General features: G+C 40.3%; 1 protein-coding gene across 1 annotated transcript in view; it reads left to right on the plus strand.

Annotated features, from left to right (window-relative positions):
* The window catches only part of DLG5 (discs large MAGUK scaffold protein 5), a 143,099-nt gene that overhangs the window by 45,854 nt on the left and 73,668 nt on the right, over window positions 1–23,577 (plus strand). The window contains exons 3-8 of the mRNA XM_053692123.1: window positions 2,659–2,827; window positions 4,639–4,782; window positions 13,713–13,896; window positions 14,836–15,089; window positions 15,484–15,796; window positions 22,924–23,154. Of these exons, the coding sequence (XP_053548098.1) occupies window positions 2,659–2,827; window positions 4,639–4,782; window positions 13,713–13,896; window positions 14,836–15,089; window positions 15,484–15,796; window positions 22,924–23,154 (1,295 nt within the window). The remainder of the gene's footprint in view (window positions 1–2,658; window positions 2,828–4,638; window positions 4,783–13,712; window positions 13,897–14,835; window positions 15,090–15,483; window positions 15,797–22,923; window positions 23,155–23,577) is intronic.

Below are 23,577 nucleotides of genomic sequence, written 5' to 3' on the forward strand. Positions count from 1 at the left end.
TGTGAACTCACTCTATACAAAACCTAATTTGAACTTTTATCTTTGGGTGCAAGTTTATATTTCTGTCCAAAGAGTGATGTCTAAGTGCACCAAGGATAAGAAAGGATACCATCTTAGATTTCAGCTATGTTGGCAAAGTTGTATGTTTTATAATGTTTTAATGACATTACGGAGCGGGGCTGGTGTTTCCAGCTCTCTGTGTTGCTCTTCTCCCCTCCTTAAAGTAGCCCACACCAGGGTTCCACAAAGGTGGACTATTTCCACCACATACCTCAGATTCCCACCCTCATATTCACCACCACTGACCCACCCATTTCCTCTTTCCCATCCTCACCCCTTCCCTATATTCACCTAAATACATAGAAGGTTTACACATATTAGATTTCTTATAACTCTCCATGGTTGCGCTTAGATTCCTGACACAAAATGTGAGAGGCCTAAACTCTCCTTTTCAGGGAAGCTTACTAACTCGCTCTCTAAAATTTCCACAACCCTGGCATGGTGTTCTTCCAAGAAACCCACTGGCAGGAAGATGATCCACATAGACTTTATTCTAAAAACTACATGACAGTGAGTATACTCCCTTTTCCAAGAAAGCAAGAGGAACCGCTATCCTAATACATAAAAGACTAGCTTTTGAAAAAATCCAGGTGCTTAGAGACCCCCAAGCTAGATATATAGTCTTAGTCTGCAATTTAGACTATGTAAATCTCTGAACCAATATCAGCCACCTTGAACTGCATAGAACACAAAGAACACCTGGGACAAACTTAGACACCGAGCACTTATATCCCCTCACATATAACCTCGATAGCGGGACTCCTAACTGGCCTTCCTGAAACACACCCCAATAGATGGGCACAACTAGTCATAAAGCAGGTCTCTGACTTTTTGTCCCAGTCCCCCCCCAGATTTATTGGATTAGAACACCTGGAAAATGCGGCCAACATTCCCACATACCATTCCTTTAAACTCCTTGCGAATCAAAAGTTTCCTCAATAGCTGGGGCGTCACCCCCTCATCACAAAGACCCCTTACCCCTTGGGAGTCCACCTGGCAAAAGAGAGACAGACTATGTAAACCTCTGTCCGCTCATTACTAACTTCTATAAGGCAACTCTCCGCCCGATCTGGCCTCCCACCTGCATAGATGGGAAACCCAATTGGACACCAACATTCCTTCCCAAACCTGGCAACACACACTGGCACTCACACAAAAAAACCTACATTGCATCACGATCTATGAGACATATTATAAAATAATCTCACACTGGTACTTTGTCCCTACTAGAATAGCCAGAATGTACCAGAACTCTTCACCTTTATGCTGGAGGAATTGTGGCCACACTGGAGACCTGCTCCATGTTTGGTGGACATGCTTCCTCACCCTACCCAAATTGGGTATCCAAGTCCAGAAATCTCCCGCCCTAGCCTTATTGCATATAGGCACTCATACACTACCCAAACACCATAGCCTTCTCTGTATATACCTCTTTTCGACAATTAAAACCAGTATAGCCAGAGCATGGTAGATAGAATTAGCCCCGGCATGGCCCACGGTATTAAACACCATGGCCCAAAAATATATATTTTACTCCCTTAACAAAATTGACTTGTTTGAGCTCACATGGACTGACTGGAAAGACATGTTCAATACTATATGGTCGCCAACCCCTACATGAGGGCTTTAGTATACACCCTCATCCAGAGTGTGGGCACTCTTTCTCACCTAGTCTCCTCCCCAGTAAACTGTACTTATCCATCAGTACACATCATATTACCCTCAACCACCTCCCCCTATCCCTTACCCCCTATTGGATCACATCTTCGCTACTAGGTTACAACAATAAAAATTGTTTTTAAAAAAAAAACACTAAATAAATGCTAGATAGAATGATGCATTCAAAGAAAAGATTAGTCTGAGAATAACATGTATATGTATTTTTTTAAAGTTTCATTAGTTGTTTAAATATTGACAAAATAAGTGTAAAGTTTTAGTGTCTATAAAACAATGGGAGCTGCCATGTTGTAACTTAGGTTACCTTCTCTGCTGTGGCCAATTAGGGATAGTTAGTAATATATAGGTCACTAGAGTGTGCAGCCAATGGAATAAATTGGAAAGTTGTTAAAAATGGTATGTTCTATCTAAATCATGAATGAAAATTTTGGGGTTTCCTGTCCCTTTAAGGCATTGTTCCACAGGTGACTGGTTAAGCAGAGTATGGCCATGCGTGAATAAGACATCAGTTTCATTAAAAAGGCATAGGGGATTTTATTTTTATTTATGGAGGCAATTTTTGTAGTAGTAAAATTTTTATATCCATTTTGATAGTTTTTCACCACTAGAGGGCATTAGTTAACGTGTTTCATATAGATAACATTGAGCTCATACACGTGAATTTACCATGGAGACAGCTCTGATTGGCTAAAATGCAAGTCTATCAAAACAATAGAAATAAGGGGGCAGTCTGCTGAGGCTTAGGTACAAGGTAATTACAGAGGTAAAATGTGTATAATTATAACTGTGTTGGTTATGCAAAACTGGGGAATTGGTAATTAAGGGATTATCTATCTTTTAAAACAACAACAATTCTGGTGTTGACTGTCCCTTTAACTAAAACCCATTTTTCCATCTCCCGTTCATGTTTTTAATCTTTAGGTACGACCAACAAGCCCACCTCACCTCCCCCTTCAGCCACAGACAACCGACATATGAGTGAGAAGTTGGACACCATATTGTCACAGTTAAGGCAGGTGACTCGGGAAAGAGATGAGTTACGGAAGCAACTGGCTCTGTCCTCTCCAGGATCAACATTTGATGATTGCAGGTAAAGAGAAGCATTTTGTTCAGTTCATTCTGTGCAAAAGAAAATCAAGCTAATGGTTTAAAAAATATATAAAAATTATGCTGAAATATAATAAAGTGTAAAGTGATACTAAAGTCGAATGTAAACTTTCACAATTCATATAGAGCATACAGTTTAAAAAACAAAACTTTCCAGTTTTCTTTCATTATCTAAATGTGTATATTTTTAATGTACACTTTCTGAGGCACTTTTGCTACTGAGCTTGTGCAAGAATTAACAGTATATAGTATGTGTGTGTTTTGGTGATTGGCTGATGGCTGTCACATGATACAAGTGGGCATGGAAAATGGGATCAACTTTGAAATTTCAGAAAAAAAATCTGCTACTCATTTGAAAGTCAGGTTATGGGCCTGGCAAGATGATCTAATATGTCTTGTCAGTACCACGAGGTCCCTCAGCCTTTTAAAAAGATAATTTCTTTTTTTTTTCTTTTTCTTTTTTTCTTGAGTTGTTTATCTCTTTATAAAGTTCTGTATGTGAAGTAGGGAAAATAAGGCTAAAAAAAAAAGGCCCCCAGAGATTTGGCGAGATTTCTCTTCATGTCGGCGAGTTTTTGATAATCAGGAAAAAGAGGTGGTCGTTTTTGATAATCAGGCATTTGTTGATTATGCAATTTTATGCAATTTTACTGTATTTGCTGGTCTTTTAAAAGTAACTTTTATTTAAACACAGTTTGTTCATCTTTCCCTAGCACTTGCTATGTTTTCTATACTCACCTCTTTGCTTTGAGTTCAAGCAGATTATCATCCAAAGTTCATTGGATATAGCCTGAGTGATATCTGTTGTCTCTGTACTGTATGCAGACATGAGGCAGCCAATGATATCTGGAGTAATAACCTTTTGATTAGATATTGTTTAAAAGCATAACAAAATGGTAAACAAAACAGTTACAGGCGATACATTTATATTGAGTCCAGATTTGTTTAAATGTTCCATTATTCCATTAGTACTTTTATATAACAAAGGGAAATGCAGGTATGTAGATAAAATAAGCTATAATAAATCAAATGTGCCACTAACATACATTGCAAAATCTGGTTAGAGAGTTGGCTTACAGGAAGAATTACGTCAGAATCTTTAGCCCTCCTACTAAATTTGTATTTTCATTGGTAAATTTTGCATAGACATATTTGAATCTCTAATAGGAATGGGTAAATGTTTTGCAACATTCGCAAAATGAAACTAATTTTAACACATTTGTTCATTTTGAATGTTTGTACAACATTCTGAAATTTGTTTAATGTAATAGTATTTCTAACTCTATCTTTAAATATTCTATTTATAATTTGAATATTGCATAATTTGAATAGAATTATGGAATATTAAAATTTAGAAAAATTCAAATCGATATATTTGTATCAATTTACTAAATTCCCTACCACACAAACTATTAAACTTCTGAATAGTATTTGTTAAATCAATTGTTATGTGGATATTGGATCTAATTATTATTATTAAAAAAAAAGTAAATTTGAAAACCGGAAATAACATTTGATTACCGGATTTTAATGGATTTTGGTTTTTATCTATTTTATTGTCCAAAACAAATGTACACAGGACTATTTGTTCTAACAAGCAAATTGCCCTTTCACCACATTCACCTATCCTTAATCTTTACTAAAGAATTCTACTTCATGGTAACAGCATTTACGTTCACTATAATTGCATCCTATGCCACGGTTTGTACAGAGGAGTATGATGGGAATTGGGAAACAAATTAACCTATTATGTTTCTTATTACTAATATATTTTTTTTTTTTTCTTGTGTACAGGCCTACTCCTAAACTCAATCCAGATTATGAGCGTTTGAAGGTCCAATGCATGAAGGCAATGTCTGAACTGGAGTCGCTTCAGAGCCAACATTCCAAAGCGCTGAAAAAGTGTGAGGAGGCAGCGAAAGAGGCAGATTTCTATCAGTGAGTCTGTTTGCTTTACCAGTGTGGGGCACTTAGTGAAACTTAGTCTGTGTCATTTTAGTCATGTAGCCTTCTGCCTTAGAAACAACATGTAATCACTGTTAAACACACCCAGTGTCATTACTTCTGCATCATCCGGGATATAATTAGCTAATATAATTTGCTGAAAGTTGATGTATTCTCTTTTTAATGAGCATTGAGTTTAAACTTAATAAATAACCATTAATGATTAATTAAGTCAGTGCCCTAAAAATACCAGGTATCACTGCACCTAGTAACTGCGTCCTGGAACCCAGCAAAAAGACAATTAGCCATGACCTGTTGGGGAGAGAAGCGGCTGTCACAGCCACTCATTTGCCATTTTCTGCATGAGCTGACAGAGCTTCATGCCACTTCCACTTGTTGGCTGTGACTCCATATTGGTAGCCAGACTCTCCAGCCTTCCTCCTCTTCCACACTGTGTGCAGATGAAATGTCCTCATGACTTACAAAGTTAACATGGAAATTGTGGTTAATAAAGACAGTCAACACCAAAATTGTTATTATTTAGAAAGATAGATAACGCCTTTACTACCCATTCCCCAGCTTTGCACAACCAACATTGTTATATTAATATACTTTATAACATTTAAACCTCTAAATTTCTGCCTGTTTCTAAGCCACTACAGACAGTGGTGCTCACGCCCGTGGAGTTACTTTTGAGTAATTGGCTAAAATGCAAGTAAATATATAATAGTCACGTGATCAGGGGGCTGTCAAAAGAGTATTATATTCATGGTAGCCACACAGAGTATATTAATATAACTGTTAGCTGTGCAAAACTGTGGAATGGATAATACATCTGCCTGAGTCCTTTGGATTCGTATGAAGTTACACTTTTGCCACACACAGCGCACCTCTTTAGAGACTATTGATCCTTGACTTATTTGAAAAAGAAGGCATTTAAACTAAGGAGCCAGCAAATTTTTGGTTCAGGCCCATGGACAGCACTTGTTTATTAGTGCTGTCCAATCAGCAAGGACAACCACGGTCACCAAAAATGGGCCGGCATCTAAGCTTACATTCTTGCTTTTCAAATAAACATACCAAGAGAATGAAGAGAATTTGCTAATAGGAGTAAATTAGAAAGTTGCTTAAAATTGCATGCTCTACCTGAATCACAAAAGAAAAAATTTGGGTTCAGTGTCCCTTTAAGTATAAGCCACTGCTTAGTGTGTTTTTTATTACAACAATGAATCAGATTGTTTCATATCCCACAATATGAAAATATATATTGGCACTGTGATAGAAATATCAATAAGAAATAAAGGATATAGTAATCCTTGGTGCTACCCCTCAATCAAGTATCAGCAAAGCTAAAAGGTAAGGGAAAAGGGGGGACAAGGAGGGTTTGTGAGAACTCGTTCCTATAATAAAGAGTAATTATACAGAGAAAACTCTGTTAGAGAAAATCTATAAAGTCTGCAGAAATTGTTCTGCTAGAACTGGAAATAATGAGTTTTTTTAAAATCTAACGAATTTATTAACAAATATTTTAAAATGAATTCAGTAATGAATATTACTTGCTGAAGGGAGAATAACCTCGTCCTCTTATAGAACCTAAAAACCTATTCCAATCTGTGGGTATGGAGAGCAGGACACACAGTCCAGCCACCCCCCTGTATTCCTGTCCGATAACTGGATGTGTCGGCGTCAGGTGCCAGGGGTGGCTGTAACTGTGCTCCTAACAGATCAGGGACTCACAAAAATGGAAAAAATATACCACATACGCATTTCGGCCGTGATAATGCAGCCTTTCTCAATGTGAGGTAAAAATGACAAGCTGAGTGCCGCTCTTAGCACACCTTATATACCCTAAGTGATTACTCTGGAACCAATTGTTATAGGAGGGAGTAACACACACCCTTCTTAACCACTCCCCACGTCATGGGGGACAATACCCTGAGTGGTATTCTGATTGGTTGCAACAACTCTCATCCAGTCCAATCGTCATATAGCAATGATGAGCCTGCATGTAATATGGCCGAATGTAAATAAATAGCTTATGATATTATGTGGCTGAAAATGGAGTGATATCAACTCTTATGTGAATTATGATGTGACTTAAAACAGTGGCTATAATTCTACTAAGAAGTGCACCCAAATAACAAACCACGTCACTATTACATCCCACTAGTCAATATGTGAATGTATGCTTGCTAACAAATTACAACAGAATTTCAATGCGGGGTTAACTAGTGTTAGACGTTATTTTATTCCTCGGATGGTCCATATGTATATATTAGCTGTGTAACATGTTAACAGAGGGACTCCAATGCGGAATGACTATGGTAGGTTTAACAAATTATAAGTTACAAGCTTAAACGGATACTGATATAGAGTAGAAAATGTAAACTTAAACTCCCACAATAAGAAAGGGGATTCCCGTCCTATATTTTAATTATTACGTGGTATTGTGGCTATAATGTATGGTGGAATGAAAAACATTTAGCTCACTTTATGACAGATTATCCGTTTGCAAAACAAATAATTTAATTTATCATGTTTATATGATACTCGTCTATAAGATATTAACTGGATTAAATTCTGATGTTGTTCATTCTATTTAAAGTATATATAGAATATGACACACCACACAACACAAGTTATTCCATCATATTGCACTATGTCATATTATATTCCATTCTTATTCATAGGGTATGAGGAGTGAGTTACTTCATTTCTACATATCCTATATTATAAAAGGCCAAGTGTGTTTGTCTGAAGCCGTCATGCGCAGCCGCAGTAGAGACAAACACACTTGGCCTTAGATCCCAGACACCTCGCGCGCACAGCTAACGGCTCACACATTCACACACCCACAAACTTGGCCGCACGCGCACCCTCACACCCACACACAGCAACCCTTAACACACAAACCCGCACCCTCGCACCCACACACAGCCTATTATTAACTTGGCCGCATGCGCACCCTCACACCCACACACAGAACTTGCCCGCACGCCCACGCAGCGCCAGAGGAATAGACACCTAACTTGGCCACACGCGCATGCGCACCCTCCACAAATGACTTGCCCGCACGCGCTTCCTCGCACCATCGCACCCACACACGGAACTTGCCCGCACGCGCACGCAGCGCCAGACTTGCCCGCACGCGCACCCTCACAACATTGCAGCGCGAGATCAATACACACTGGCGTGAGTAGTCACGTGACTACCATTTCAAAGCGTCACAAGCCTAACAAAACTTAAAACTGCGCAACACACTCCAACACACTCCATTGAAAGCTCCGGAGTTATCTGTGCTACACAGAACTTGCTACACAGCACATAATATTTTAGTTTTTAAAAAAAAAAAAATGGGTCTGGACTTATATGTATAGAAAGGTCTTGCTCTGTACTTATGTATGTGCTACACAGCTCATAATATTTTACTCAATATTTTAGTTTAAAAAAAAATAAAAAAGCTCTTTACTTATGTATGTGCTACACAGCACATAATATTTTAGTTTAAAAAAAAAAAAATTTGTTCTGGACTCGTATATATATTAAAAAAAAAAAAAAAAAATTGCCTCAGGATTTATGTATGTGCTACACAGCACATATCCTATATTATAAAAGGCCAAGTGTGTTTGTCTGAAGCCGTCATGCGCAGTAGAGACTGCGCGCGGACAAACACACCTGGCCTTCAGCTGCAGAGTAGTGCACACTGCGGAAGCTGCCTGGTGGGGGCGTGACCGGCGTCGGGCGGGCTGTGATGGGGGCGTGACCTCGTGGGAGCGCGCGGGAGGGGCGTGGCCGGCGGGAGAGACCCAGAGGAAGGAAGGAAGGAAAGAATTTAGAAAGAAAGCGAGCAGAAGGGGGGGAAGAGCAAAAGAGGGAGAGAGAGAGCTCAAAAGAGAGGGGGGAGAGAGAGCGCAAAAGAGGGGGAGAGAGAGCTCAAAATAGAGGGGGGAGAGTTTAAAAGAGAGCGCAAAAGAGGGGGGAGAGAGAGCTCAAAAGAGAGGGGGGGAGAGAGAGCTCAAAAGAGAGGGGGGGAGAGAGAGCGCAAAAGAGGGGGAGAGAGAGCTCAAAAGAGAGCGCAAAAGAGAAGGGGGAGAGAGAGTGCAAAAGAGGGAGAGAGAGTGCAAAAAAGAGGGGGAGAGAGCGCAATGGGGAGACAGCACAAAAGAGAGGGGAGAGAGCGCAAAAAAGAGGGGAGAGAGAGAGCTCAAAAGAGAGGGGGGGAGAGAGAGCTCAAAAGAGAGGGGGGGAGAGAGCTCAAAAGAGAGGGGGGGAGAGAGAGTGCACAAAAGAGAGGCGGGAGAGAGAGTGCACAAAAGAGGGGGAGAGAGCGCAAAAGAGGGGAAGAGAGAGCGCAAAAGAGGGGAAGAGAGAGTGCAAAAGAGGGGAAGAGAGAGCAAAAGAGAGGGGGGAGAGAGAGAGAGGAAGAGAGAGCAAAAGAGAGGGGGAGAGAGCAAAAGAGAGGGGGGGAGAGAGAGAGAGCGCGCAAAAGAGGGGGGAGAGAGAGCGCAAAAGGGGGGAGAGAGAGAGCAAAAGAGAGGGGGAGAGAGCAAAAGAGGGGGGAGAGAGAGGGCGCAAAAGAGGGGGGAGAGAGAGAGCAAAAGAGGGGGAGAGAGCAGATGAGGGGGCGAAGAGAGCGAGCAAAAGAGGGGGGAGAGAGAGCAAAAGAGGGGGGAGAGAGAGAACTCAAAAGAGAGGGGGGGAGAGAGAGAGAGAGCGCAAAATAGAGGGGGGAGAGAGAGGGAGCAAGGGTTGGAACCGCGGTATCTAAAAAATTGTCCCGTGTACACTGGCTTTAGGACTAGTATTGAATAAATTAGTACGTTAATACTTTATCACTCGTACATTCTTTATCAAGACGAACGTTTTATAGACATGATAATAACCTATACAAATTGCTATGTCTGGGTGCACTTAAAACTAGAAAAAATATAAGGAGACTATATATGTAAGAGTAGTAAATAGTGTGTCAAGGTTATTAGAGCCAACACAAATTCTGTATTTCTACAGAAACACCCAGAAATGATTGTTCTCATTCATGCCATTGGGTATAACAGAGTTCAAATGAAAAATCCACCTTGCTTCTCTTTTTAATAAGGTTTGTTCCACATCTCCTCCTCTAATGCCCATACGTAGAGTTTCCAAGCCCCAACATTTAAAGGCACTAGTTTTGCCACCGTTGTGCTGTAAAAAATGTCGTGCCACACTTGTAATTTGTTTGCCTTTTTTCACATCCTAAGCAGCATTTCTGATATTGCTTAAATGTTCAGACATTCTTGTTCCCATACTTCTGGTTGTCATCCCTACCTAGATTAGGTCACAGCTACATGATACACAATATATTACATTAGAAGTTTTGCATGTAATATGATTAGATATGGTCCATTTGTTATGGAATCTATCCATCATATTTTTTTTCTTAATCATATAAGTGCAAACTTTGCAATTGCCACAGGCTATTGAACCTTTATATAGGGGTGCCTTTTTGTCATTTCGGTCAAAGTGACTTTTGGTCAAACAATCACTTAGATTACTACCTCTCCTATATGTAATCAGCGGTTTATTAGGGATAATAGACTGAAGTTGTTCGTCAGCTTGTAAAATGTGCCAATGTTTTTGTAAAATGTTAGAAACTTGGTTACTCTGATTGGAGAATGAAGAGATAAATCTGAAGGTATTGGAGTGTTCCTTAATTTTGGGTATTAAGAGCTCTTGTCTGTTTTTATTTAAGGCAATCTGATAAGCTCTCTTGAGAGACTTTTTGGAATAGCCCCTCAAGAGGAGTCTATTTCTTAAATAGTGAAAGACTCTAAAGATGAACTGTTTCTACATATCTTTAGGTACTCACCAATTGGCAAACTTTTGATAGTGTTAGGATGATTGTAACTCTCTGCACTTAAAATATTATTAGTAGCAGTAGGTTTCCTATAAGTTTCTGTTTCCAGATAGCTATTCACTTTTTTGATCGTTAAATCAAGGAATTCGACCTGTCGGTCATCCATAGTCATTGTCAAAAAAAGACCAAAAGGATTTGTATTAAGTCGAGTAATGAATTCATTTAACAGTTCAAGAGAGCCTTCCCACACAAATAAAATGTCATCTATATACCTGGACCAATGGGTAATGTATTGAGTATACTGTTCAAGGGTTTCATGAAAGACTACAGTCTCCTCCCACCAGCCCAGGTATATATTGGCATATGTCGGGGCACAAGAGTTCCCCATAGCTGTCCCACATGTTTGCAAATAAAATTTGCCATCAAATGTAAAATAGTTATGTCCCAGCACAAATTCCAGTAAGTTCATAATGAATTGTTTAGTTTCAACGGATATAGATTCATTTTTCTGAAGAAAATGGAAAACTGCTTTACATCCCCAATGTCTATCAATGCTGGTGTATAGAGTGATTCCACATCACAAGTGACTAATGTGGAATTGGAGGTAATGACAAGCGTGTTTAACTTGTTTAGGACATGCAAAGTATCTCTAGTGTGTGAGGGTAAAGAGTCTACAATATAAAGTAATCTTGCGTCCACATATTTACTGGCTTTTTCTGTCAGGGAGCCATTGCCTGATACAATCGGCCTTCCCGGTGGAGATGCTAGATTCTTATGAACTTTAGGCAATAAATACAATGTTGCCACTTTGGGATGTTTAACGTATAGGAATTTAAGTTCTTTCCCATCAATTATGCCTTCAGAGGCTGCAGAATAAATTAGGTTGTTGTACTTTTTAAGAAAATCTTCAGTAGGATTCCCAAATAATGTTTTATAGTTCCTCTGATAGTTCAACTGTTTTTTGGCTTCCTCCACATACATCTGTATAGGCCACAGTACAATATTCCCTCCCTTATCACTGAGCTTTATCTGAATATCTGTCCACCGAGTCATAGTGTTTAATGCAAATTTTTCTTCTGGGGTCAAATTGGAATGTCTAATATCATGTTCGTCAGATAAAGTGAGTATATCTTTGCATACCAGATCTAAAAAGGTTAGGGTATTATAAGATGTACTAGATGGGGGTATAAAGTGCGATTTGGTTTTTAACATATTACGCCAATTAGTGTCAGGGGTCATATTTTCATAGTCTTCATAATTTGATTCATCTTTGAGAGCAATTAGATCATTGATAGCTGAAATATCATTTGTATCTAGACCCTCAGTCCCCTCAGAATAAGAGGATAAATATTTCTTAAGTAGTATCCCAACCATAATGCTGTTGGGTGTGTGTGTTGTTGTTGTTGTTGTTATTGTTTTGTTTTTTTGCAATTCCTTTTTGTAATGTTGTATTAATCATTTGGGGGCACATCAGATGAAGGTGCAATTGTTTGTATTTGATCACAATTCCTGGCACTTATGTGTCTTATTTTTGGTAATGCACCTTTACAGAAATAAAAAGAAATTAGATTTTTATGTAGATGTTTCTCACAGTTGCAAACGCATATGAAAGTGTTGAGTCCTTTTGCTAGAATGTTTACGGTTGTAGACGAGTACAAATTTACAGCTGAACACTGGGGTTGGACATGTGTTTAGGCACATTTGTTAGCAACTTTATTTTCATTATAGATAAATGTCCAAAGTTCAGCAAATGTTGACTTTAAACATTTGAATGTTAAATTCAATATAGGGAAATGGTTAGTAATATGAAATGCTTTGTTTTTATGTAGTAAATAACTTTGCAACTTACTTTCACTATTTTATTCTCTGATTTGTTTGAGCCCTTTAATGTGTTGCCAGTGACCCACATTACCTACTAGTGTATTATTAAATTGTTTACAATTATCTCCTTTACCTTTCATTTTATTTTTTTATTTGAAATAGCTGACCTTGCCTGTTGAAACTGCCCCCCCTTTACTGGCAATTGAAATACTGCAGTATTGGCCGTAGAAAAACTATGAAAAGGCAGCAGCAGAAATTGACTTACCATTGGGGGTGGGAGAGAGAGAGAGAGAACATCCCATTTAAAACAATGTTCACACAGCTGCTTTGAATACAATGAACTCTTATCAGCTACTTGCCTGAGTATATTGTCCCTTTTTGCGTTGTCAGAGGTTATGAGATAAGAGATTGCAAAACATATAGTTGTAATTTTATTCTAAACATCATTACCTTCTCCTCCTTTTTATGCAGAACAAACTTTCCTATGTTAAAGGACCAGTAAATACAGTAGATTTGAATAATTAACAAATGCATTATAAAAAGGCAATGCAATAGCACTTATTTTAAACTTTAAATGACAAGTTGATTTTTTTTTCCTGACAAATTTCAAAATGTCTATTTCCACTCCTCCTGTATCATGTGACAGCCATCAGCCAATCACAAATGCATGGACGTATATTCTGTGAATTCTTGCTCATGCTCAGTAGGAGCTAATAACTCAAAAAGTATAAATATAAAAAGACTGTGCACATTTTGTTAATGGAAGTATCTGAATCATGAAAGTTTATCTTTTGACTTGAATGCCTTTAAATAGTGCTTTTTCAAATATATCATATGACTTTTTGAGCCCGTCTCTTTTGCATTTGAATATTATATTAGACTTTGTTGTATGCATCTTTAAAGGAACATTAAATACTAAATACATTTCATGCACCTACTCTTATTACGAGTGCCACCATTTTGGAACCTAGGTTTAACAGCAGGTATCTGAAGGAGTTACTGCAAGGCATCAGAACTGATATGCAGTGAAAGAGAGATTTTAACATGGTGGTATCCGTGACAAGAGTGAGTTTGGGAATAACCTCAATAACTTACTTATGAAGTATATAAAGTCCCTTTTTATCCGTGTCTTTTAATTGTTAATCCATTTATGTGAATCTATAGGTTTATTCTGAATTTGTAGTTTTTTTAGATTTACCTTTGTAAGTCTATCAGCTTTTATTTATGGCATCAACTTTTTACAAACTTTAAACTCTTCTCCTTTATCCAGCACTCTGCACAGCCGTGTTTTAAGTGACCAGACACAACTCCAGGAGGACAGCGAGAGCTTGCGCAGGAAACACGCTCAGTTACAGCGGGAATTTGCTCACCTGCAGCAGTCCTGTCAAGATATGAAGAGAATGCATGAGGTAGATCAGAAGGAAATGTCTGAACTACGCAGGCAGCAACAACTGGTAAATTTATACTCATCTTGCTCTAAATCTTATACCCATTACTTATAGCACAATTATCTAAAGGTCTCTGGGCTGGTGAGATTCTATAAGAATGCTCACCAGCAGTATTTCCCTGGTGGAATATTATAAAGCCACTTATTACTAGGGATGGGCAAATGTTTTGCAAATATTCGAAAAATGAAACAAATTTGTTCATTTAAAATTTTGAATGTTTGCACAACATTCTAACATTCGTTTAATGTAATAGTATTTCTGATGCTTTCTTTAAATGTAATATATATTTTTGTAATTGATTTCATATTATACAATATTCGAATTACATTTTTTTGAATATATATATTTTAAATAGTATCTCTAATGCTCTTTAAATGTAATATTCAAATTATGCAATATTTAAAATATATACTAATATATATTGATTCAAATTTGTCTATTATGTATCATTTTACTATATTCCCAACCACATGAACTTTTGAACTTCTGAATAGTATTTGTTAAAACAAATGTTACATTCGATTACTGAATTTTAATGGATTTTCATTCTTATCAACATTCAAATGTACACTTTCAGCACATTTGCCCACCTCTGGTGCTGATATCTAGGGGGGGTTGGAACAAACTCCACCCATCTAGCTCCCTTAACTACCTGCCACTTCCTAGTTCTAACCTCACTGTGATGTCACCACACACATTTGTGGTGATGCCACTTGCACTCCCATGTAGCCTTGGGTGTGCTGACCATTATACCAACATTGATCGTGACCTTTAGTTTTGGGGATCAACAACAACGGTTGTCATGCGCACACAGACAGAGATCTGCATGACAACTCATTGTTGTCCTTTTCATGGAGGCAGTTAAAGGAGCACTAGAGTCCTAGCTTTGAGATGAAGAAGATAACATTGAATACGGTTAATGTGTGAATCTTATATCTGTAACAGGTGGTTAAACAGAACGGCTCCTCTGAGCTTATTAATAAACTGTATGACACTGCACTGGACAAGCTGGAGGTTGTGCAAAAAGATTATGACTCTCTACGCAAAAAATACAATGAAAAAGTGGGCAGTCACAACTCAGACCTGGGGAGGTTGGAGCAGAGCGAGGAAGAAAAAAGAAATCTTCAAAAACAACTGGAAAGCCTGTTAAAGCAGAGAGACTTGCACCTCCAGCATCAGTTCAGCTCATCTATGCGAAGGTACGGAATATGGAACCCTTCTTGGCATGGATATAGTCTAATGGGGAACCACAAAATTGAGACAACTATCTATGCTGAGGAGCAATAAAATAGTTATAAGACCTATATGAAGATTCAAAACAGGAATAATAGAATAGGAATATCAATTTAAAAAATAAATAAATACATGCACTCCATAGATTTCAGGCAAATGTTTAAAGACAAAATTTGAAAAAAAATAAATGAAGTTCTAGAAGGCCCATGTTGTCTGCCTGAAGTTCTCCTCGTATAAACTTGTGCATGTTTTTGGTATTCTTCTTCAGGATACTTTTGTTGTGATGGCTTTTTTTGTTTTTTTCTCCTTATGAAAAACCATTTTAAAAATTGCAGTAATACTTTTGTCATTTACCAACAGGTACGATTCCATCCAACAGGAACTGAACAAGGCGACCTTGCAGAACAAGGAGCTGCAGAGAGAACTAGAGCGGCTGCAGGTTGAAGCCACACGTTTAAAAACCATGCAGCTAAAGGCAGCCAAAGATGCAGAGAAGTACAAGGAGGAGAGAGACTCTGTATTTAACGAGTACCGTCTAATTATGAGTGAACGTGATCAGGTCATTAAGGAGGTGGATAAGATGCAAACTGAACTGGAACTTGCACAGGGCCGGCTAAAGAATACATCTAGCGAGAAGAGGGTGGCCAGTGAAGAGATGGAAGCTCTTAGACAGGTAATCAGTTTGTGTAGGGCGTACTAGGGTGCTTGTTGTTGGCTTTGAGTTATGAGAAGTGTGTGGCCAGTGACGAGATGGGGTTAAACACAAAGCATTAAAGGGATAGAAAGGTCATAAAATAAATGTTCATGGGTGCATTTTAATGTGAAATAGAAGCATTTTTGCAATATGCTTTCATTTAACAAAAATGTTTCTAGTAAGTTATTACTGTTTTTCTGCCGCATATACACATATCCTGTGAGGGGCTGTGCACCAGTATTCAAACACCTCACCTGGGGCTGTGCACCAGTATTCAAACACCTCACCTGGGGCTGTGCACCAGTATTCAAACACCTCACCTGGGGCTGTGCACCAGTATTCAAACACCTCACCTGGGGCTGTGCACCAGTATTCAAACACCTCACCTGGGGCTGTGCACCAGTATTCAAACACCTCACCTGGGGCTGTGCACCAGTATTCAAACACCTCACCTGGGGCTGTGCACCAGTATTCAAACACCTCACCTGGGGCTGTGCACCAGTATTCAAACACCTCACCTGGGGCTGTGCACCAGTATTCACACACCTCACCTGGGGCTGTGCACCAGTATTCAAACACCTCACCTGGGGCTGTGCACCAGTATTCAAACACCTCACCTGGGGCTGTGCACCAGTATTCAAATACCTCACCTGGGGCTGTGCACCAGTATTCAAACACCTCACCTGGGGCTGTGCACCAGTATTCAAACACCTCACCTGGGGTTGTGCACCAGTATTCAAACACCTCACCTTCTCAGAGAGTCAGCTTGTATGCCTTCAGAAGCAGGAACCTATCACTGCCAGCTCTCTGAGAAGGTGTGGTTTGAATACTGGTGCATGGGCCCACACAGGATTAGTCCGTATGCCACCGAAAAACAGTAATATATTTCTCCAACATAGGTGTGTCCGGTCCACGGCGTCATCCTTACTTGTGGGATATTCTCCTCCCCAACAGGAAATGGCAAAGAGCCCAGCAAAGCTGGTCACATGATCCCTCCTAGGCTCCGCCTACCCCAGTCATTCTCTTTGCCGTTGTACAGGCAACATCTCCACGGAGATGGCTTAGAGTTTTTTAGTGTTTAACTGTAGTTTTTATTATTCAATCAAGAGTTTGTTATTTTGAAATAGTGCTGGTATGTACTATTTACTCAGAAACAGAAAAGAGATGAAGATTTCTGTTTGTATGAGGAAAATGATTTTAGCAACCGTCACTAAAATCCATGGCTGTTCCACACAGGACTGTTGAGAGCAATTAACTTCAGTTGGGGGAACAGTGAGCAGTCTCTTGCTGCTTGAGGTATGACACATTCTAACAAGACGATGTAATGCTGGAAGCTGTCATTTTCCCTATGGGATCCGGTAAGCCATGTTTATTACGATCGTAAATAAGGGCTTCACAAGGGCTTATTAAGACTGTAGACTTTTTTTGGGCTAAATCGATTCATTATTAACACATATTTAGCCTTGAGGAATCATTTTATTTGGGTATTTTGCTATAATAATATCGGCAGGCACTGTTTTAGACACCTTATTCTTTAGGGACTTTCCCAAAGCATAGGCAGAGCCTCATTTTCGCGCCGGTGTTGCGCACTTGTTTTTGAGAGGCATGGCATGCAGTCGCATGTGAGAGGAGCTCTGATACTTAGAAAGACTTTCTGAAGGCGTCATTTGGTATCGTATTCCCCTTTGGGCTTGGTTGGGTCTCAGCAAAGCAGATACCAGGGACTGTAAAGGGGTTAAAGTTCAAAACGGCTCCGGTTCCGTTATTTTAAGGGTTAAAGCTTCCAAATTTGGTGTGCAATACTTTTAAGGCTTTAAGACACTGTGGTGAAAATTTGGTGAATTTTGAACAATTCCTTCATGTTTTTTCGCAATTGCAGTAATAAAGTGTGTTCAGTTTAAAATTTAAAGTGACAGTAACGGTTTTATTTTAAAACGTTTTTTGTACTTTGTTATCAAGTTTATGCCTGTTTAACATGTCTGAACTACCAGATAGACTGTGTTCTGAATGTGGGGAAGCCAGAATTCCTATTCATTTAAATAAATGTGATTTATGTGACAATGATGCCCAAGATGATTCCTCAAGTGAGGGGAGTAAGCATGGTACTGCATCATTCCCTCCTTCGTCTACACGAGTCTTGCCCACTCAGGAGGCCCCTAGTACATCTAGCGCGCCAATACTCCTTACTATGCAACAATTAACGGCTGTAATGGATAATTCTGTCAAAAACATTTTAGCCAAAATGAACACTTATCAGCGTAAGCGCGACTGCTCTGTTTTAGATACTGAAGAGCATGACGACGCTGATAATAATGTTTCTGAAGGGCCCCTAACCCAGTCTGATGGGGCCAGGGAGGTTTTGTCTGAGGGAGAAATTACTGATTCAGGGAACATTTCTCAACAAGCTGAACCTGATGTGATTACATTTAAATTTAAGTTGGAACATCTCCGCATTCTGCTTAAGGAGGTATTATCCACTCTGGATGATTGTGACAAGTTGGTCATCCCAGAGAAACTATGTAAAATGGACAAGTTCCTAGAGGTGCCGGGGCTCCCAGAAGCTTTTCCTATACCCAAGCGGGTGGCGGACATTGTTAATAAAGAATGGGAAAGGCCCGGTATTCCTTTCGTCCCTCCCCCCATATTTAAAAAATTGTTTCCTATGGTCGACCCCAGAAAGGACTTATGGCAGACAGTCCCCAAGGTCGAGGGAGCGGTTTCCACTTTAAACAAACGCACCACTATACCCATAGAGGATAGTTGTGCTTTCAAAGATCCTATGGATAAAAAATTAGAAGGTTTGCTTAAAAAGATGTTTGTTCAGCAGGGTTACCTTCTACAACCAATTTCATGCGTTGTCCCTGTCGCTACAGCCGCATGTTTCTGGTTCGATGAGCTGATAAAGGCGGTCGATAGTGATTCTCCTCCTTATGAGGAGATTATGGACAGAATCAATGCTCTCAAATTGGCTAATTCTTTTACCCTAGACGCCACTTTGCAATTGGCTAGGTTAGCGGCTAAGAATTCTGGGTTTGCTATTGTGGCGCGCAGAGCGCTTTGGTTGAAATCTTGGTCGGCTGATGCGTCTTCCAAGAACAAGCTACTTAACATTCCTTTCAAGGGGAAAACGCTGTTTGGCCCTGACTTGAAAGAGATTATCTCTGATATCACTGGGGGTAAGGGCCACGCCCTTCCTCAGGATCGGCCTTTCAAGGCAAAAAATAAACCTAATTTTCGTCCCTTTCGTAGAAACGGACCAGCCCAAAGTGCTGCGTCCTCTAAGCAAGAGGGTAATACTTCTCAAGCCAAGCCAGCTTGGAGACCAATGCAAGGCTGGAACAAGGGAAAGCAGGCCAAGAAACCTGCCACTGCTACCAAGACAGCATGAAATGTTGGCCCCCGATCCGGGACCGGATCTGGTGGGGGGCAGACTCTCTCTCTTCGCTCAGGCTTGGGCAAGAGATGTTCTGGATCCTTGGGCGCTAGAAATAGTCTCCCAAGGTTATCTTCTGGAATTCAAGGGGCTTCCCCCAAGGGGGAGGTTCCACAGGTCTCAGTTGTCTTCAGACCACATAAAAAGACAGGCATTCTTACATTGTGTAGAAGACCTGTTAAAAATGGGAGTGATTCATCCTGTTCCATTAAGAGAACAAGGGATGGGGTTCTACTCCAATCTGTTCATAGTTCCCAAAAAAGAGGGAACGTTCAGACCAATCTTAGATCTCAAGATCTTAAACAAGTTTCTCAAGGTTCCATCGTTCAAGATGGAAACCATTCGAACTATTCTTCCTTCCATCCAGGAAGGTCAATTCATGACCACGGTGGATTTAAAGGATGCGTATCTACATATTCCTATCCACAAGGAACATCATCGGTTCCTAAGGTTCGCATTCCTGGACAAGCATTACCAGTTCGTGGCGCTTCCTTTCGGATTAGCCACTGCTCCAAGGATTTTCACAAAGGTACTAGGGTCCCTTCTAGCTGTGCTAAGACCAAGGGACATTGCTGTAGTACCTTACTTGGACGACATTCTGATTCAAGCGTCGTCCCTTCCTCAAGCAAAGGCTCACACGGACATAGTCCTGGCCTTTCTCAGATCTCACGGATGGAAAGTGAACGTGGAAAAGAGTTCTCTATCTCCGTCAACAAGGGTTCCCTTCTTGGGAACAATAATAGACTCCTTAGAAATGAGGATATTTCTGACAGAGGCCAGAAAAACAAAACTTCTAGACTCTTGTCGGATACTTCATTCCGTTCCTCTTCCTTCCATAGCTCAGTGCATGGAAGTGATCGGGTTGATGGTAGCGGCAATGGACATAGTTCCTTTTGCGCGCATTCATCTAAGACCATTACAACTGTGCATGCTCAGTCAGTGGAATGGGGATTATACAGACTTGTCTCCGAAGATACAAGTAAATCAGAGGACCAGAGACTCACTCCGTTGGTGGCTGTCCCTGGACAACCTGTCACGAGGGATGACATTCCGCAGACCAGAGTGGGTCATTGTCACGACTGACGCCAGTCTGATGGGCTGGGGCGCGGTCTGGGGATCCCTGAAAGCTCAGGGTCTTTGGTCTCGGGAAGAATCTCTTCTACCGATAAATATTCTGGAACTGAGAGCGATATTCAATGCTCTCAAGGCTTGGCCTCAGCTAGCGAGGGCCAAGTTCATACGGTTTCAATCAGACAACATGACAACTGTTGCGTACATCAACCATCAGGGGGGAACAAGGAGTTCCCTAGCGATGGAAGAAGTGACCAAAATCATTCTATGGGCGGAGTCTCACTCCTGCCACCTGTCCGCTATCCACATCCCAGGAGTGGAAAATTGGGAAGCGGATTTTCTGAGTCGTCAGACATTGCATCCGGGGGAGTGGGAACTCCATCCGGAAATCTTTGCCCAAGTCACTCAGCTGTGGGGCATTCCAGACATGGATCTGATGGCCTCTCGTCAGAACTTCAAAGTTCCTTGCTACGGGTCCAGATCCAGGGATCCCAAGGCGGCTCTAGTGGATGCACTAGTAGCACCTTGGACCTTCAAACTAGCTTATGTGTTCCCGCCGTTTCCTCTCATCCCCAGGCTGGTAGCCAGGATCTATCAGGAGAGGGCGTCGGTGATCTTGATAGCTCCTGCGTGGCCACGCAGGACTTGGTATGCAGATCTGGTGAATATGTCATCGGCTCCACCTTGGAAGCTACCTTTGAGACGAGACCTTCTTGTTCAGGGTCCGTTCGAACATCCGAACCTGGTTTCACTCCAGCTGACTGCTTGGAGATTGAACGCTTGATCTTATCGAAGCGAGGGTTCTCAGATTCTGTTATCGATACTCTTGTTCAGGCCAGAAAGCCTGTAACTAGAAAGATTTACCACAAAATTTGGAAAAAATATATCTGTTGGTGTGAATCTAAAGGATTCCCTTGGGACAAGGTTAAGATTCCTAAGATTCTATCCTTCCTTCAAGAAGGATTGGAAAAAGGATTATCTGCTAGTTCCCTGAAGGGACAGATTTCTGCCTTGTCTGTGTTACTTCACAAAAAGCTGGCAGCTGTGCCAGATGTTCAAGCCTTTGTTCAGGCTCTGGTTAGAATTAAGCCTGTTTACAAACCTTTGACTCCTCCTTGGAGTCTCAATTTAGTTATTTCAGTTCTTCAGGGGGTTCCGTTTGAACCCTTACATTCCGTTGATATTAAGTTATTATCTTGGAAAGTTTTGTTTTTAGTTGCAATTTCTTCTGCTAGAAGAGTTTCAGAATTATCTGCTCTGCAGTGTTCTCCTCCTTATCTGGTGTTCCATGCAGATAAGGTGGTTTTACGTACTAAACCTGGTTTTCTTCCAAAAGTTGTTTCTAACAAAAACATTAACCAGGAGATTATCGTACCTTCTCTGTGTCCGAAACCAGTTTCAAAGAAGGAACGTTTGTTGCACAATTTGGATGTTGTTCGCGCTCTAAAATTCTATTTAGATGCTACAAAGGATTTTAGACAAACATCTTCCTTGTTTGTTGTTTATTCCGGTAAAAGGAGAGGTCAAAAAGCAACTTCTACCTCTCTCTCTTTTTGGATTAAGAGCATCATCAGATTGGCTTACGAGACTGCCGGACGGCAGCCTCCCGAAAGAATCACAGCTCATTCCACTAGGGCTGTGGCTTCCACATGGGCCTTCAAGAACGAGGCTTCTGTTGATCAGATATGTAGGGCAGCGACTTGGTCTTCACTGCACACTTTTACCAAATTTTACAAGTTTGATACTTTTGCTTCTTCTGAGGCTATTTTTGGGAGAAAGGTTTTGCAAGCCGTGGTGCCTTCCATTTAGGTGACCTGATTTGCTCCCTCCCTTCATCCGTGTCCTAAAGCTTTGGTATTGGTTCCCACAAGTAAGGATGACGCCGTGGACCGGACACACCTATGTTGGAGAAAACAGAATTTATGTTTACCTGATAAATTACTTTCTCCAACGGTGTGTCCGGTCCACGGCCCGCCCTGGTTTTTTTAATCAGGTCTGATAATTTATTTTCTTTAACTACAGTCACCACGGTACCATATGGTTTCTCCTATGCAAATATTCCTCCTTAACGTCGGTCGAATGACTGGGGTAGGCGGAGCCTTGGAGGGATCATGTGACCAGCTTTGCTGGGCTCTTTGCCATTTCCTGTTGGGGAGGAGAATATCCCACAAGTAAGGATGACGCCGTGGACCGGACACACCGTTGGAGAAAGTAATTTATCAGGTAAACATAAATTCTGTTTTTATTAGAACCATTTTTGTTAATGAAAGTATATTGCAAAAATGCTTCTATGTCACATTAAAATGCACCCACACCATTTAAATGTTTTACCTTTCTATCCCTTTAACAAATTAAAATGTGGTGTTTTTTTTACTGTAATGACCCATTATGATTTTATATTACAATCTCAAAAGTGTTTAATGTCCCTTTAATTAGATGATTAGTTTAAAAGTGGGTCCAAACCCAGACCCAAAATGAGTTACTCAGATCATCTACCTATGAAGTTAAATACCAGTGTGTCTTGTAATGCTCATGTTCAGCAATTGATAGATTTTGAGGTTTATTTTAAGGCCTGATATAAAAAATATTTTTACATGCGCAGGAGTTGAATTCTGCCTTGGTGGAGCGTGATAGAGCTATCTTTGAGCGGAATGAGCTCCTGGAGAAGTATTGTCATGAGGTGAAAGATAAAGCTGAAGCTCAGAAAGAGTTGGACCAAGCCTGTAAGGATATAGAAACTGTGAAGGAAGAACGAGATGTGGCCAGGAAAGAAAGAACAGAGGCTATAATACAGAGAGACCACCTCCTGAGAGAGTATTACCAGGCTAGACAGGTACGGCCACCATTAGCTAGTGTAGTAATGGCATACGGCTTCCTCTGTGCAGATATTGCCCAATAGGCAGAGACTTCCTCCGTTAATCAGAAGTGTTACATTTACTCAACATGATTAATTTATTTTGTACACTCTGCCATGACGTTATCTACTTATTTAATCTAACTCTCTTAGACTATCCCATAATAGATGTCACCAAGAAAAAATAGTTTAATCATTTTTTAGAGGACGCATGTGCTATTAATATCCGCGCAGACCAAGTTTTTTTTATTTATTTTTGAATTTTGATAATACTGTTTTAAAGGGACAGTCTACACCTTAGTTATCTTAAATTCTTGCCTTAGATTAAGCTGCAAATAGCCTCCTACACCCTTTCTATATCTTGCAGCAGGAATGGTAAAAAAGTTATTTTAAATCTGCATC

The sequence above is a fragment of the Bombina bombina genome, chromosome 9 (assembly GCF_027579735.1).
Source record: "Bombina bombina isolate aBomBom1 chromosome 9, aBomBom1.pri, whole genome shotgun sequence".
Lineage (NCBI taxonomy): Eukaryota > Metazoa > Chordata > Amphibia > Anura > Bombinatoridae > Bombina > Bombina bombina.